Genomic DNA, 17,434 nt, shown 5'->3' with positions numbered 1-17,434 from the left:
TGCTAGAACACTATGAAGCAAAAGCAAAATGTCAAGGTTCCACAGTTGTGAGCAGCAAGAGCATTAAAAAACTGATTTGTTTGTCTGCAATTTTAATACAGATAAATGCAGAAAAGAGGAAAATGAAACACATGTAACCAAGTACAAAAGGTGCATACAGACTTCAGAAATTAACATGGACAAAAGTAAAAGGTGCATACAAACTTCAGAAATTAACATGGACAAAAGTAACTTTCATGTAGTTCTACTTTCTGTCTAGAACCAAGAAAAGAGTAAAATATTACAGAGGAGAAAATATTAAAATAAAGCCTTCCACCTATACATAACAGCAGAAGCAGCATGAGAGGTTCCACAGTTGTGAGCAGCAAGAACATTACAAAACATCAGACGTAATCAAACAGAAAAGAAACTAACGTGGACAAAAATAACTTTAATGTAATCTTCTCTTACTTCCTGTCTAGAAACAAGGAAATCTTAAAATAAAGCCTTCCACCTATGCATAAGAGCAGAAGATGTAAGATGTAAAACAGGACTACATCCTCACCTTCAGCCACATTCATATTTCATTTGTGGTCATCTCTAACTTCCTGCTACAACTCGTGATCTCATCAATAAAGCTTCTAACTCATCATGTGAATCACTCCTAAAGCTTCCTTTCCACTATTGTGCCTACATTTCATTAAGCCAATCTCAACTTTCACATTTGTAATGGTTACCATCTCTTCCAGACAGTTCTTCCATCTGAAAAATTGTACAATTGCCAATTTTGTATCAACAGCCAGCAGAAGGTGCTCCAAGGTACCATACAATCATCAGCATTTCTTCTGGATGCTGATGAGAATAAAGGAAGAGGCTGCCTGAGCTTGTGATCACAAACTGGTCAGTTCTGTCAACGTCGTTAGTCTTCTGAAATGCAAAGGAGTACATACTTGCTTTCACTTTTTCTCTCTTTCAGGTAAGTTTGTTTGTGGCTCTGGGTAATTCCCAACCATACAGAACAAAGAACAAACTCCTGACATTATTTTACTAGAGCCGGCAGGCACAGCTATTTCTAGCTTACAATAGAGACTGCAAATCTTACAGGATGAGTAGTTTTCTCTGTACATTCAATGCAGTGATGATTAAGATTGATGAATCCAACTAATGAAAAAATAATTACTTGTGAAATATGTCTTGTAAAGAGGTTAGAACACATATATAGATATACCTCACCGTCTTTCTTGTCCGTTCTGTCGTGCTATATACCTCTATTCAAAATAGGTGATTTTTGAAAGCCATTATGAGAGGTCTCCAACCCAATCACTCTTTTTCTCATACTTCCTTAGCTTAGTTTTTCAGCACGAAAACAGGAAACAAACAGAGAACTTCTAAACTGATTTCACAATAAAAGAACATGAGCACGTAACCTAAAAGTAATTTATACACTTACGCGGCCACTGACCATATTTCTCTGAAAATACTTTTACTCTGATCTTTGAACAAGCTCTGTTGGAAACTTTAGATTTGATAATATTACAGCCTTATTAACATTTTAGTCTGTCACCTGCACTGGAAGAGTTAGAGGTGCCATTCTCTGTGCAATACCAATGCTTCAGTTTCTTACATGTGATTTGTCGCCTTTAGGCACCAAAGCCCTCCTCATTGAAATGCATCTGCAGAAAGACAGCATTTCATTAAGGTGTGTTCCACAACCTCCTCTGGTCCTGCCTGTTTTTCTCAGTCAACCACAGCTGGTCTAATCCCTTTCCTCTCTTCTTTCTAAACATTTTTGTCTTCTCTTTCTAACACTTCTCTTCTGTTTCCCAGATGCTGACTAATATTTTCTCTGATTAACTGATGAACACATCCAGTCAAAAGAAAATAGTTCTCCCAAACGTCTTCTTTTTTATTTACAATTTTCTTGTTATTCTTATTTTATTTTTACTCTAACTGAAACACAAATGCAAAGACAAGATTTTTCATGCTGAAGTTTTCCTATTTTTCCAGCTATATAAATTGCATAATATAGAAAAAGATAATTCTGCACAAACCTCACCTCACTGTCAATCAGCACTTTTCTCATGGCAGTAGGGCCCTCTGATTGAGAGCCAGAAAGCAAAGCTGAGGACAAAACAATGTATTTTGTGGAGTTAAGAGTATTTCTACTCTCCTTATTTCTGTGGTATCTCCTTGGCATTCTTGTAGTTGAGAGGTCACTACTGCAGCTGTGATGACAATGACTAGTATGAGTGCTCAGGGGCTTGTAGTTATCTGGGTAGGCTGCAAGGAGGAAACTTTGCAAATGCTACCAGAAATCTCTGATGACCTAGTTAGAGGAGGGGAAAGTCTTTTTTTCTATGTCCAGAAAGTGCAAAATATCAACAACATCATGTGGGAATTACATTTCCTATTGCTTTGATCAGTCTCCTGAGATTTCTGAATCAATGGTGAATTGCACAGCAACATAATGTGTAGATGAGCACCTGAAAAGCAGAAGAGTGGAAATAAAGCAGCCCACAGAGACCAAATCATAACAAAACCTTCCCAAAACTAACCAAGCCAACCAACCCAGCCTCAGCCCTGCTTCCAAAAAAACCAAAAAATCATCTTCTCCCAATTTTGTGTCATTGGTGAACTTACTTAACATTCCGTTAAGCCCTGCATTTAAGTTGTTTATGAAGACATCTGGCCCTAAGACGAATCCCTGCAGAACCCTCTAGTGGCTGCTCACCAGCCCAACAAACCCCTGTTTACTAGAACCCTTTGAGCCTGACCTGTCAGCCCATTTCTTGCCCAATGCATGGTTCTCTGGGTCCCCCAGAGCCTGTCTTTGGTGTTGTAGACCAAGGTGAAGAAAGCATGACATCTCTGCTTGTCTGTGTCCCTGTTTATGAAGTGACCATGCTCATCAAGTCATGAGTGTGGGCATGAGATCCAGAGAGTACATAGACTCATTAAAGGGTAGAGGAAAACACAGGAATGGGATGATAAGACATCAGGTACAGGTTTGACATGTGAGACTAGAGAGCAATAAAGTTCTCACCAATGGTCAGATAAAGAAACTCAGACCTATCTGGACAAACAAAGCAGAACACATACAGAAGATCTAGATGTAACATGGCGTTGCAGATGAGTGAAGAAAGAGCAACACTTAAAAGCATGTTTCCAAACATGCAGAAATTGCTCCAGGTGCATCCTACAGGGAGGAAGGAACTAACAGTATCAATATCACTCCTCCTGGAGAAGGATTCCAGATGCTGACCACGTGCTGTAACACACTCACCCACAACAGCAGAGTTACACCACTGACCTGAGGACTCAGCAGGACAGTGTGAGGGTGACCATAGCCCCAGAAAAAGGATCAAACACTAAGAAGTGTGGGTATATTATTGTTTGATATGATATGATATGATATGATATGATATTATGTTATATTATATTATGTTACATAATATTATGTTACATTATATTATATTATGTTATATGGTATGGCATGGTGTGGTATGGTATGGTATGGTATCATATTATGGAAACCTTTTCTGCATAGATAATTTCCTTTTCTGTAATAATTAGATCTGGAACAATAATGATTCTTACATTAGACTAAGATTTTGTATATATATAGAGAGATACATATAGATATATATGTGTATATATGTATCTCTCTCTATATATGGTGTGCTCTGCCCACAAAAACAGAGACAAATTTTCCAAGTCCACTAGCCAGCTGTCCTGGTTTAACCTGAACTAGCAATATAACAAAATAACCGCTTGCTCATTCCCCTCACCTTCACCCCCTAAATATGGGACAGAATCCAAAGGGAAAGGAGAAACTTGGATTGAGATGAACACAGTTTAATAAAATAACAAAATACTAATACACTACTAGTAAATATGTGTATATAAAATAGAAATAGAATATAAAATAAAAGATACTCAATGTAATTCCTCACAAACTCCATCCACACTGAGCAGCCAGTCCCAGGAAGTAGCAACCTGATCCAGAAGAGCCAATCCCATAGAGAGAAAAGAGAAAAAAGGCAGAAAGAACCAGATGCCTCTGCAAAATGGCAGGATGGCATATGACCCCCTTACTAGTCACCTCACACCTGGGGGCAGAGCTCAGAATGTCCTTGGCTCACAGACCAGAGCAATCAAAAACTATAACTCTGTGCTGGGGTGATTGCTCTTGTTCTCAAACTAAATTCAAACAACGACTGTGTGAGCTCTGAAAAAGAAAGGTTTCTTACTGCATGAAGAAAATTAACTCATTTTCAGTCAAACCAGCACACAGAGCTTCAAAGAGGCACTGCAGTACCCCAAAACACTGACAGTGCTGAGAGTCCAAGGGAGCAATAGGTAAAGGCACAAGTGCCCCCTCCAAACCTACATGGATGTCTTCATGTCTGCCAGCATGGAATCATAGAATCACAGAAGAGTTTGGGTTGAAGGACCTTCCCAGCTCCCCCAGTGCCACCCCTGCCATGAGCCGGGACATCTGCACCAGCTCAGGTTGCTCAGAGCCCCGTCCAGCCTGGCCTGGGATGTCTCCAGGGATGGTTCATCCACCACCTCTCTGGCCAACCTGGGCCAGGCTCTCACCACCCTCACTGTAAATAATTTCTTTCCTGTGTCCAGCCTGAATCTCTCCTCCTCTAGTTTGAAACCATCACCCCTTGTCCTATTGCAATGGGTCCTGCTAAAAAGTCTGTCCCCATCTTTCTTATCGGCCCTTTAGGTACTGAAAGGCCACAATAAGGTCTCCCTGGAGCCTTCTCTTCTCCAGGCTGGACAATCCAAAGTCTCTCAGCCTTTCCTCATAGGAGAGGTGCTCCATCCCTCGGATCATTTCTGTGGCTCCTCTGGCCCCTCTCCAACACGTCCACAACTTTTCTGTGCTGAGGGCTCCAGAGCTGGATGCAGGACTGCAGGGGGGTCTCACCAGAGCAGAGCAAAGGGGCACAGTCACCTCCTTTGACCTGCTGGCCACACTGCTTTTGATGCAACCCAAGATACGATTGGTCTTCTGGGCTGCAAGTGCACATTGCCGTTTCATGTATCATCTTTCATACCCCAGCACCCCCAAGTCCTTTTCCTCAGGGCTGCTCTCAATGTTTTCATCCCCAGCCTGTAGCGACGGCGGGGGTTTCTGCAAACTAGGTGCAGGACCTTGCACTTGGCCTTGTTGAACCTCATGAGGTTCACATGGGCCCACTTCTCGAGCTTGTCCAGGTCCCTCTGGATGGCATCCCATCCCTCAGGCATGTCAAGTGCACCCCTCAGCTTGGTGTCATCTGCAAACGTGTTGAGGGTGCACTCGATCCCACTGTCTATGTCATTACATCAGCAACTGGAAGAAATGGGGTAATCCTGTTCCTGTCAAGAGAGAGAAAATCAGGGTTGAGAGGATGAAGGTGGGTGGGTTATATGCATGCGATAGGTACACAGGCCATTTGTGAACAGTGGGCCAGGTCTTTATGGTCCTTTGCCACTTAGAATCCCACTAGCAGTGGGATCCAGAGGGGCTGCATGCCGCTGAAAATAGCTGAGCCTGACAGACAGGCCTTAGATGTGAGACTGAGTGCTGAGACTTGAACTTCACTGGTAAGACCTGAGAGGACAAGAGAGGTAAGGGGGAGAGGAGGGGAAAGGAGGTGAAAGGAGAGAAAGTAATTTACTTGAGAAATTAGAAGATTTCCAGAATTTTACAAATAGTATAGGATGCAGCTGTTAGCGAAAGACAGTATCAACAAAAATGTTTAATTTTGCATGTGGTTCGTTATAAAAGGTCAATGTTAAAAGCCTCAGAAACAGGGTACACAGATTGCAACTGGATACTCTGTTTACCAAAAAGCAGTGTATGTTTGCAGGGCTGAGGGGAAAGAACTCTCTCTATTCCACCAGTCTTTCAGAAGAGGGATATTCCAGTCAGAATACATAATTCATCCCCCAACCTTCATCCAGCTAAGAGTATGTGCAAGGTAGAACATATGCATCACCTACCACTTTGCCAAAGGAAAAAAAAAAGTGTAAAAAAGATGAGAAAACTAAATGACAGGATCACGATAAATGGATAGAAGAGCTGAATTAAATTCTTCATACCATGCTAAACTAATCCACAGTGAAGCAGTCAGGAACATGGATGCCAAACTTCTCTTATATGTGAATCTTGGTCCATAGATGTAGATACCTTTGCTGCCAACTGAAAAGTCCCAATTTATGACTTGTTACCACGTATAAATTCTAAAAAGAAAACAGAGGTTGTCCAGTGTATCTTTCTGCTTAGTGAAAGCTCCACAGTTTGTATTCAACTCCACACGGATGATGGATGTGACCCAGAACTTAAGATAATCCCTTATCCTTCTGTGATGATATTTAGAGCCCAGCTGGGACACTCCATAGGGTCTAAACCATTTCTCTACATCTGTGTACACATTTCTGAATACGAGTCCAAGAATGCCTCTATAAAAGACAGAAAACCAGAGGCACTTCCCAGTGCCATCCCAGTTGTCTTGATAACTACTTTGTACAGGATGATTGGTGTCTGGAGGTGCTTGTAATTTATCATTTTCTTGGGGCATTTTAAAGTGATGTCAGTTCTTCATAAATTATGTCAGAGTGGCATTACATTCAGGAATTACTATGTTAGGCTGGGATTTGCTTGGAGTTCTATATCACTAATGATTTTTTTTCCTTCTTCTTCTTCTCTCTTGAGTCTTCTTTCTTGATGAAATGTGGTTCTTAATGGGCCTTCTCCATAAAGTATGCCAGCAGGTGTAAGTAACTCACATGCTTGTGCTTTGAAGCTGTGCAGAAACAACACTTTGTCATGCACAGGCTGCCTTCCCTTCCAACAGCAAGATAAAGGGCATCAGCATGGAGTCTTCCTCTGGCTAGAGGGTCCTTCATTTCTATTCACTGAAGAATCAGCTGAAGAACAACTCACAGAGGATTTCCATTTTATTTTTATTTTAGACACATTATAATTAGTAGCTGTAGGAGTATACTAGTTTATTTTGTTATTTTATTGAACTGTTTTTATGTCAATCCATGAGTTTCCACCTTCCCTTTTGCTTCTCTCCCCTGCTTGGAGAGGGGGGACAGGTGGACTGAGTGAGAGGCTGTCATGGTTTTGATCACTCGCTGGGGTTAAACCACAACAGCTTGGAAAAGGTTCACAGCATGAGTTGCTCCGTCACCTTCCCAGAGACCAATGTGAAGCTGGGCAGCCTGTAGTTCTCCATGTCCTTCTTCTCCTTTTCAAAGACAGGAGTGACATTTCCATTCCTTCCTTCCTTCCTCAGACATCTCTCCCAGTCACAGTGAGCATTCAAAGATTATGGAGTGTGGCTCATGATGCCATCGGCCAGATCCCTCAGCACTCATGGGAGCATCCCGTCAGGGTTCATGGACTTATGTATGTCCGGTATTCCCTGACGTGATCTTCTTTCACCAAGGATATGGCGTCCATGCCCTAGACTCTCCCCCTGATCTCTAGGGCCTGGGATTCCCGAAGTCTTGCTAGTAAAGACCAAGGCCAAGGCGGCATTCAGTACATCAACCTTTTCTGTGTCCTGTGTCACCAGGTTCCCCAACTCATTCAGCAATGGGCCCACATTTTCCCTAGTCTGCCTTTTGTCACCTATGTACTTACAGAAGCCTTGCTTGCTGTCTTTGGCATCCCTGGCCTGATTCAATTCAATTTCAGCTTTGGCTTTCATAACCGTGTCTATTGCATGCTCAGACAGAGCATGAACATCTGAAAAAAAAGAATTCTTAATTATCTCATGCACTTTCACCATGCAAAGAGGCAGAGAGATGCTTTAGAGATGTTTGGCTGATGAAAAATCCCTTGAGCCATGCACAGGCACGCACGCACATGCACCACACACTGGAGGAATGCTCTGAAGAGGCAGGCGGAGCCCAGGAACCCTTGAGGCTCAGAGGAGGAGGATGGAGCAAGCGTTCACAGCTGTTGCAAGAGAAACCAAAAGCATCCCAATATGAAAGGAAACTGGAAGAGTTATTTGTTTGGGTTTGGTTTTGGTTTTTTTTGACAAACGAGCAAAAACTATAACAACCACTTGTACTTAAGGAAATGCAGACATAGAGCAGGGCAAAAGTCATTTTAGGATTATGTTAAAGTAACATATCTTGAGCATTTATTAGGGTCAGTCTGAATCGCCCGTGATGCCAATTTGAAAGTGACCTCCTTAAGTTGGAAGCTTTTCATCTTCTTTTCTCCCCTGTCCTGTCCTGTCCTGTTGAGGAGGGGGAGTGAGAGAGTGGCTGGGTGTGAGCCTGGCAGCTGCCCAAAGCCAGGTCACCACACACAGATAAAGACATTTGCATTCACACGGATGAGAGAAGGAGAGAATTCACAGAAATGAGAAAGCCACATAACTCGTGACAGACCAGCAGCAGGATGAGATCCTGCTGTACATGGTGCACGCTCAGGGAGTTGGGGCTCAACTCAACCCTCTTTGCAATGGGAGAATATTAATGGCTCCTCTGTGACGTTTCCCAGCTGCACTGGTACAACTTCTTCCACTTGCTTGACTTGTCTTCCTAGATTTTTCAGGATGCAAACCCAGGCTTTACAGAGTTGATTGAGTGTCAAATGCCTCAGTCTTGAATTCACATCACCTAATTTTTCGCCTGTGTCTTACATGGAGTTACCACACCCTCATGGAGAGTGCTTCAGATGACCAGCAGACATCAACCAAAAGAAATCTACAATTTCCAGAATAAAGTGGACAAAGGGGGTAAAAAAAATAAGACATGTAAAAATAGCTGTAATTCTATGTTATTGTATGGCTTGTTGTATTTAGCGCCATATTGGTTTCATATTACGATGCTCTATATTCATAACACCATTGTTACTCAAGTATTTGTTATGATCTCTTAGAGGTATTTTCAGCTACTGAGAAATGAACATATGTCAAATTCCATTCCCCCCCCCCGCCAAATATTAGCCAACTGGAGAAGAAAAAGAAAAAAAGAATATTATGTCTGTTAACAATTGTTTTGCTTACTTATACAATTCTGAACAAGTGGAAGGAAACCTTGCTTATACTATACCTATATTGCTAGTGTATCATAAAACATACTACACATTTATATAGCCCAAAGATTTAAAAAAAAAAAGATCACTTAACACGTGATTTCATCATACTAAGAAAGTTTCTGTCTGGAGATTTGATCCTACTGGGAGCACATGAAAATTCAAATACCTCCACCCGTTCACTACAGGAGCCTTTGGAATCAGAGACAAGATGCAGCTGCCTACAGATGAAATCAAAGTGATTTTTCTTTTCCTTTTTTTCTCTAGTCGTAATTTCTCATCCTCTCTGCCTTGGGAATTATTGCCTCTACTGAAGAGAGAGAGAAAACTCTACCTGTTTTAGTAATATAAGGTAATATTTAAATTTTTGTTCTTCATTCTTACTTGATCCCTATGGCAGAACCAAGACATAAGTGTGTTTCCATGGTTAATTTTTCTAATTGGAGCCTGGAACTGCTATTATGATATACAAGGGGAATCCATCTCACCTACGTTTAGGCGCCAGTAGTGCAGATTTTAAAATCTGAATTAGTCATTTACTCAAACAAGAGAAATAGGAACCTCCACGGCACCAGCGATGCATATTATTTGAAGTGCCTCCGGTGGTGAAACATTAATTATACTAACAGTATACCGGCTTATTTCTATTGTCTATAGAAAACTTTGGCAACTGTTACTGCCAATTTTGCTGATAAATATGCTGAACAAAGGAATCACAGCATCTATACTTTCTCAACTCCTCAATTTCTCTTACATCTTTGCTAAGGAAAAGAAAAAGGCATTTTCAGGAATCCTGAAAACCCAACCACTCCAAAATCTTAAGCTACTTTACTGTTATTAGCGATACAGTTTTACTGCTATGTAGGTAGCAAGAGTCTTCCTTCATCTGTAGATGGAAGCCAAAATCCCACTGTACATACAGATATCATCATGGGAGTCGAAGCAATTTATTTCTCACTATTAGTATGAGATTTTTGTGACACACAAATATATATATTCTCAATTCATGCACAGGAATCCTAAAGAGAAAGTGTTAATCCTTAGTTCTCTTAGAGTAAAACTAAACTTTAGATGTTGTGGACAACATTATCTCCATCCCAATGGTGTAAATACAGGAAGAAAAAACAAAAGAAAACAAAACTGATTCTATTATTCTCTCTATGTGTCTTTCAAAAATCAGCCAAGTATATTTTGGCTGAAACAGTCCAGGAACTTTCCCAGAGAAATAATTCTGTTAGCAGATCTGCTGAGATGATAAATTCCCAGAAAATGGCAGCAAGCTGTAGATGCTGGCGACCACTTTTATGTGGGCAGCCGTTGGTATGCTGAACATCCTTTTACTTCCCAGACCTTCTCTTTAATGAAAACTCAGAATATGGATTTTATATGATTTGATGAAACAAAAGTAAGTGCGCGAACACTTTTATGAATTCAAAGTTGTTTAGGTTTGGATTGTATTTTGCAGGGTTAACAGTGAAAATAATGCAGATAGATCACTTCTGCTTGAGTCAGACCAGGAGGTGGAAAGCCACAGGATCTCCACATCACCTGGCTTAGAGCACTAATAGTATTTCATTTAATTCCAGCTATCAAAAAGTCGGGTCATTGTATACTCACTTCATTACTAATGACACCTCCAATCCTGGCATCCTTGGACATCTGCCTTAGAAGGAAATGAACTGTGCTTCTGTCTTGTGCTGTATTTCCCACCATTCAATATAAAGCAATTCCAAGATGACTGGCTCACATTTAAATGCCTTCAGACATTTGGATGCTGAAATTTACTGAGAGACATCCAGCCCATCCACCGTGAATTCTTCTGTCACATCATAGATGCCACTCTTATACTAAGGTGACCTGCCCTTTGGAAGTATTCATTTCTTTCTATATAAAACAAAGACAGAATGGTCATTGGAAATTTGTATGTCTATTTTCTGTTTACCTAATTTAGAGAAGATGAATCCCAGCCTGTGACTGTTAAAGATGATATTGTATAGGTTGCCCAGATGAGATATTTTTCCACTGGGATCACTGTCATTTCCAATCCGAGTTTCATCTCATTCATATTTTAAGCTCCATTTTACTTGCAACTGTAGCTATTCCTGAGACCATAAGTCTGTCCCAAGCTACTAATCCTTTTGTTGTGTGTTTTGTTTTGCTTTTTCTCTTTTAGGACAGGAGCTGTTGAGGAAATGAAGCCAGGAAACCAAACCGTCGCTACTCACTTCTTACTTATGGGATTTGCCATTCATGGCAAGATGCAGCTGCTATTTTTCATGCTGATTTCCATCATGTTCCTGGCCACGTTGATAGGGAACTCTCTAATTGTTGTGATCGCAACCATTGACCCTGTCCTACACACGCCTATGTACTACCTCCTAAAGAATCTTGCCTTGACAGAAATCTGCTACAGCCTCACCATTGTCCCCAAGATGCTTGCAATTCTGCTGGTGGAGAGAAAAATTATTTCCTTCACAGCTTGTGCCTTGCAGCTCAACTGCGTTTTTATTTTTGTAACCTGTGAGTGTTTCCTCTTAGGAGCAATGGCTTATGACCGGCAAGCAGCAATATGCCACCCATTGCATTATGCCACCATGATGAACAGGGATCGCTGCTTCAAGATGGCCATTGGGTCTTGGCTGTCTGGTGTCCCTGTGGCTCTGGGCTTCACCACATGGTTATTTACCCTGCCCTTCTGTGGGAGAAACACAGTCAATCATTTCTTTTGTGATGTTTCTCCTTTGCTGAAGCTGGTGTGTGTAGACACAGCCTTCTTTGAACTACTGATTTTTATTGCTATTGTCCTAATAGTCATGATTCCCTTTTCTCTGATAGCCATCTCTTATCTTTGCATTATCCATGCTGTTCTTCAGCTACCCTTGGCTGTGGGCCAGAGGCGAGCCTTTTCCACCTGTGCAGCTCACCTGGTGGTAGTGACTCTTTTCTACAGCACAATTGGCATCATTCACCTGCGACCCAAGTCCAGCCTCTCATCCAACATGAAGAAAACAGTTTCCCTGTCTTACACAGTTGTCACTCCCATGCTCAACCCCATCATCTACAGCTTGAGGAACCAGGAAGTCAAGCAAAGCCTGAGGACATGCATTGACAAGTGGTTACTTAGGGAGCAGATGACTGTTTTTTCACTCTCCAGGTGATGGATTCCTTGTAGATGCAAAGATTATAGGAGTTTCCCTACTGAAATAATTAAACGGTATTTATGCATGAAGTGAAATGCTTTTCGAAAGGCCTGTTTTACTTGAGCAATCCTTTGCAGTTAAATCCTTGAAATATCTGTCCTTTTTTACCTGGCATATTGGAATAAATTATAGTTGTTCTTATCCTCCCCTGCCACTATACCTCCATGTCCATTAAGCAGACAAACTCTCTGGCTTGGGAAATGGATGTTTGTTTTTTTCTCCATCAAAGCAAAAGTTATAGCCTGGAACTTTTCCCCGTCAAAAAGGACCCTCAATAATGAGCTGAGAAACAAGTTAGTACCTTATGACTGGAGGGGAGGAGCTGTGTCTCCTGGAAGTGTCCTTGCTACTGGTGGGAGAGACTGGGTTCTAGTCTAGACTTGATCTGATTTTTTTCCACTCAGAACAAAGATCTCTTTCCCAAACTAGCTAGTAACTTGCTCAGTTCAAAACAGAAAGGGTAAGCTGAAGCATTGCCAGCTCGCTGCAGTAGCTTTGTTTTAATTAGTTCCCTTCTTGTATAGATTGAGGGAAAGCTAAGCGGGGGGATGGATCCATAACTCATTGAACCTGGTACTTTCTGTCTGATTCTTTCTCTGGCTTGCCAGAGGGAGTGTTCATTAAAGTGAAATGTAACTTGTGCTTCTATTTTCTCTCAGCCTATTTCAATCTCATTTCAGTCCCTGTTCTAGGCTTGCTTATACTCAACAGCATTTTCTCTTCCAGTTTGTGTCATTAATACCTAATTCACATAACCGTAGGAGATTTGGGAATGAAAGAGTGAAGTTTAGCCCAGGAAGAATAGGGAGAGATGGGGAGAAGGTGTTTTTGTTTTGTCTTTGTTTCTCACCATCCAATCTATTTTAATTGGCAATAAATGGATTTATTTTCCCCAAGTCAGCCTGTTTTGCCTTTGATGATAATCAGTCAATGATCTTCCCATTCTTATCTCAAGAGATTTTTCATCTTATTTGCTCCTCCTGTCCTGCCCTGTTGAGGAGGGGACATGAAAGAAGAGCTGGGTGGGAGTCCAGCTGCAGCCCAATCCACTACAGTAGTAAAAGTAACAAGTGTTGCTAAGAGTGGATTTGGGGAATAAGAAACGGATAAAATAGGAAATAAAAAGAAAGGTGTGGGGTAGAAGAATGTAAGATTTTAATGCATTGTGTGTTAGGCAAATGGAAAGGTTTAAGTAGGCTATAGAAATAACACAATGTGTGAATGGGATGGTCAGAGGATACTTCAGTGTTTCAGAGAACATTGCACCTGAGCATGATGCAGATGGCATGGAATGAGGGGTGGAGATTGTGCTGTGTCGGGCTGGCATGGTGTCAGCCTTCTTCCTAGCAGTTCGTGTGGTGTGTGCTTCGCATTTGTGGCTGAAAGAGTGTTGAAAAAACACCAATATTTTGGCTACTGCTGAACAGTGCTTGTACTGAAACAAGTCTTTCTCTCCACAAAGACCCGTAGTCTTGGGATAGGATGGAGACTGGGAGGGAACACAGCAGGACAGCTGGCCCAAACTGCCCAAATGCATATTCCGTACCATATAATGTTTGGCACAGCAAGAAAAGCTCAAGGAATGGAGGAGGAAGAGACCATGTTCACGGTTAAGGTGTTTGTTTTCACAAGCCACACTTGGAGTTTCTGAGCCCCTGCTTCCTAGGATGTGGCTGGACATCTGCCTGATGATGCAAACTAGTGAATTAAGTCCATTTTTTGCTTGTGTGCACAGCTTTTTCTCTTCTTATTAAACTGTCATTACCTTGATCAACAACTCTTTTCAGTTCCCTTTAATTTTCTCCCCATAAGAGAGGGGAGTGTGAAAGAGGTACGATGCTTATCCAGTTGCAGAAAATTTCAGAATAAACTGAGTCACTTGACATGTTAATAAGGGACAAATGATACAGGAAACATTGAGAAGAACCAAACTTTGTCAATCAATGACTCGATGAAGGGCAAACAGGGAGGAACAAAGGGAGGGTAAACAGGAAAGGGTATAAAATGGGCTGGTCCCATGATAACGGGGCCAGTCAGTGCACTCATCTGGTTGAGCCCTGCACCTCATCTCTGCAGTCTGTCCTATCGTCTTATAGCTTCTTATTTTCAACCTCTTCTCTGCTGCTGGTGGGACCTGGGTGTGGACACCCCGCAGCCTGAGGTGTCAGCGACTGGGGCAAGTGGTATGTAGTGCAGCCAGACCTTGGTATGGATCCCACGATTTGTCTGGGTGGCTGTTTTGCTTCAGAAAGGAAACCAGGAGCCCTCGGGGTGACTCCTGGCTCCCCTGGATCGAGCAAGAAAGGAAGAACACAGAAAGTGGAAATGTCACATCCCTTTTCAAGAAAGGCAAGAAGGAGGAGCTGAGGAAATAGAATCTCACCTCAGTGCCTGGGAAGGCAGTGGAATAAATCCTTCTGGTAGCCATTTTGAGGTACACAAAGAACAGGAAGGCGGTTGGCAACAGCCAGCGTGAATATGATGAGGGCAACTCAGGCCTGATCAATGTGATTGACTTCTATGATGAGATAAATGTCTGGATAGGTGTGGATGTTGTATACCTTAATTAAAGCAAGGCCTTCAGTACGGTCTCCTACAGGTTACTTAAATGCAAATTTGGAAGATATGCTCTGGGTAATAAAGTGGTAAGAATGGCAATGGTCACGATTGCCAGGCTCTAATGGCTATGTGGTAAGAAGTCCTGCTATCAGCAAATTACTGGTGGTATTTCTCAGGGATTATTACTGTGAGTACTACTACTTAATTTCTTTATTGGTAACCTGAATGATGGAATAGAGTACTCTCTCCTCGTATTTGCTCATGCTTCCAAACTGGAGGGATTGGTGATGCTCTGGAGGGAAGAGCCTGTCTTCAGGGGGACTTTGGCAGACCAGAAAAATGGTCTGACTGGAACGTCCTGGAGTTCAACAAAAGGAAATGAAAACTTGTACCTCTGGGAAGAAAGGAACAATCTCATGCCACAGGGCAGGCCAGGGCATGACTGGGTAGAAAGCAGCTTTGCAGAAAAGAGCAACTTTTGGGGGTCAGGTGGACAAGAAGTCACATGTGTGCCAGCAGTGTGGCCTGGTTGCAAAGAAAGTCCAAATGCATCTTGGGCTGCATTGGCAGGAGCACCAGCAGCCAGTGAAGGGGAGCAATCCTTCCCCTCTCTTTGGCACTTCTGAGTTGACACCAAGAACCACATGCCCAATGCTGGACTGCCCACTACTGGAAAGACATTGCCTAGTGGAGCAAGTCCAGTGGAGGAACACAGGGACACAGGGTGATTAATAGTCTGACACACCTCTAGAAGAAGGAGGGTCCAGGAGACCAGGTTTCTTCATCCTTGTCCCTTCCTAAGGGAAGGAGATCATGTTGCTATCTGCAACTGCTTCGAATCCAGAAGTATTTGCATCACTTGCTGGACTTGAGGCAGAGCTGACAGCCCCATGCAGGTGTCCTGGATGATCTAAGATAAGGCATTACTTGACAGCTTTGTTTAGGCAGCTGAATGACCCTCTGGTCATTCAGAGCTCCTGTATAGCACGTGTTATGTTCTGGGTGGATATAACTTGAGCATGATATTGTCAACATTTGACTTGAGTCAGCCCTCTGGAGGGATCTGGTGAATGATGAAACAATTGATCTGTATTTACATAGGCTACTACAGACATGTTAAACGTCCTCGAGTATCCTACCCTGACTTTGCCTGTGGATCCAGAACTGAACACATCTGTTGCAAGTCCTTTGTCACGCTTCATGCCTGTGAATTAAGGACATTTCTAAGAGCACTAGATATCTACTTACACTTGGGCACTAAATGCCAGCCTTAATGTGGGGTGCACTGGTTTATAAGTGCTTCTTTTAGAGGTGCTGTGTTTCTTTACACAGCCGTTCACCACCTTCAGTATTAGCCCGGACTACAGTTCCATGTCATGGAATCATATCATAGAATCGTTTCAGTTGGAAGAGACCCTCAGGATCATCGAGTCCAACCATAAACTAACTCTAGCACTAAACCATGTTCCTAAGAACCTTCTCTAAACACCTTTTAAACACCTCCAGGGATGGTGACTTCACCACTGCCCTGGGCAGCCTGTTGCAATGCCTGACAACTGTTTCCATTAATACTTTTTTCCTAATATCCAATCTGAACCTCCCCTGGTGCAACTTGAGGCCATTTCCTCTTGTCCTATCACTTGCTACTTGGGAGAAAAGACCAACATCCTCCATCCTCCAACCTCCTTTCAGGCAGTTGTAGACAGCGAGGTCTCCCCTCAGCCTCCTTTTCTTAAGGCTAAACAGACCCAGTTCCCTCAACTGTTCCTCATCACACTTGTGCTCCAGGTCCCTCGCCAGTTTCATCGCCTCCTCTGCACTCTCTCTAGTACCTTGATATACTTGTTATGATGATGGGCCCAAAACTGAACACAGTAGTTCAGGTGGGGCCTCACCAGCACCGAATGCAGTGACACAATCACTTCTCTAGTCCTGCTGGTCACACTATTCCTGATACATGCCAGGACACTGTTGGCGTTTTTGGCCACCTGGGCACACACTGGCTCATGTTCAGCTGCTGTCGATCAACACGCCCAGATCCCTTTCTGCCAGGCAGCTCTCCAGCCACTCTTCCCTGAGCCTGTAGAGCTACCTGAGATTGTTGTGACCCAAGTGCAGGCCCCGGCACTTGGCCTTGTGTGCAATTAGAAACCCACTGATGAATGAGGTGGCTGCCCTGGTAACAGAAGATACAGAGAAGGCAGAGTTACTGAGCAGCAGCGCTGGTGCTGGCAGGGCCAGGCAGCGTCAGGCAGGGCTGGGAGGTCCCTGCAGAGCTGCTGGGGGGAGCAGAGTGGCGCAGCGGGAGCGTGCTGGGCCCATAACCCAGAGGCTGATGGATCTAAACCATCCTCTGCTACTTGCTTTTGGCCTCGCTCCAGCCCCAACAGACACTGCCTCTCCCTTGCAGCCTTCACCAGGTGCTCCCTGCACTGCTGCCCTCCTGCTCTCCAGACACCCAGGGCTGTCCCACACCCTCAGCCCCCTCTCTCTGCCACTCACACCTTCTCCTTTGCTTTCTCAGCTGACACCACTCCCAAAGTGCCCCTCAGCAAGGCAGAGGGGGCTGTGGAGCAGCAGGCACAGCACAGCACAGAGCTCCCCCAGCAGGCAGGGGATTTCCTGGGGACAC

The 17,434-nt window shown here is 43.1% G+C and overlaps 1 protein-coding gene across 1 annotated transcript; it reads left to right on the top strand.

Moving 5' to 3' along the window:
* The first annotated feature begins 11,232 nt into the window (after positions 1-11,232).
* LOC135992582 (olfactory receptor 10A7-like) lies at positions 11,233-12,201 on the top strand. Its single transcript, XM_065641871.1, has one exon. The coding sequence runs from the start codon at positions 11,236-11,238 to the stop codon at positions 12,199-12,201; it is 966 nt and encodes a 321-aa protein (XP_065497943.1). The 5' UTR covers positions 11,233-11,235.
* The last annotated feature ends 5,233 nt before the right edge of the window (positions 12,202-17,434 follow it).

Source organism: Caloenas nicobarica, chromosome 10, assembly GCF_036013445.1.
Source record: "Caloenas nicobarica isolate bCalNic1 chromosome 10, bCalNic1.hap1, whole genome shotgun sequence".
Classification (NCBI taxonomy): domain Eukaryota; kingdom Metazoa; phylum Chordata; class Aves; order Columbiformes; family Columbidae; genus Caloenas; species Caloenas nicobarica.
The sequence above is the reverse complement of the archived record's forward strand: the minus strand, read 5'-3'. Positions and strand labels throughout refer to the sequence as shown.

What these genes read in the sequence shown, in the direction of transcription:
- LOC135992582 (XM_065641871.1), top strand. Translation starts at nt 11,236, where the DNA reads ATGAAGCCAGGAAACCAAACCGTCGCTACTCACTTCTTACTTATGGGA.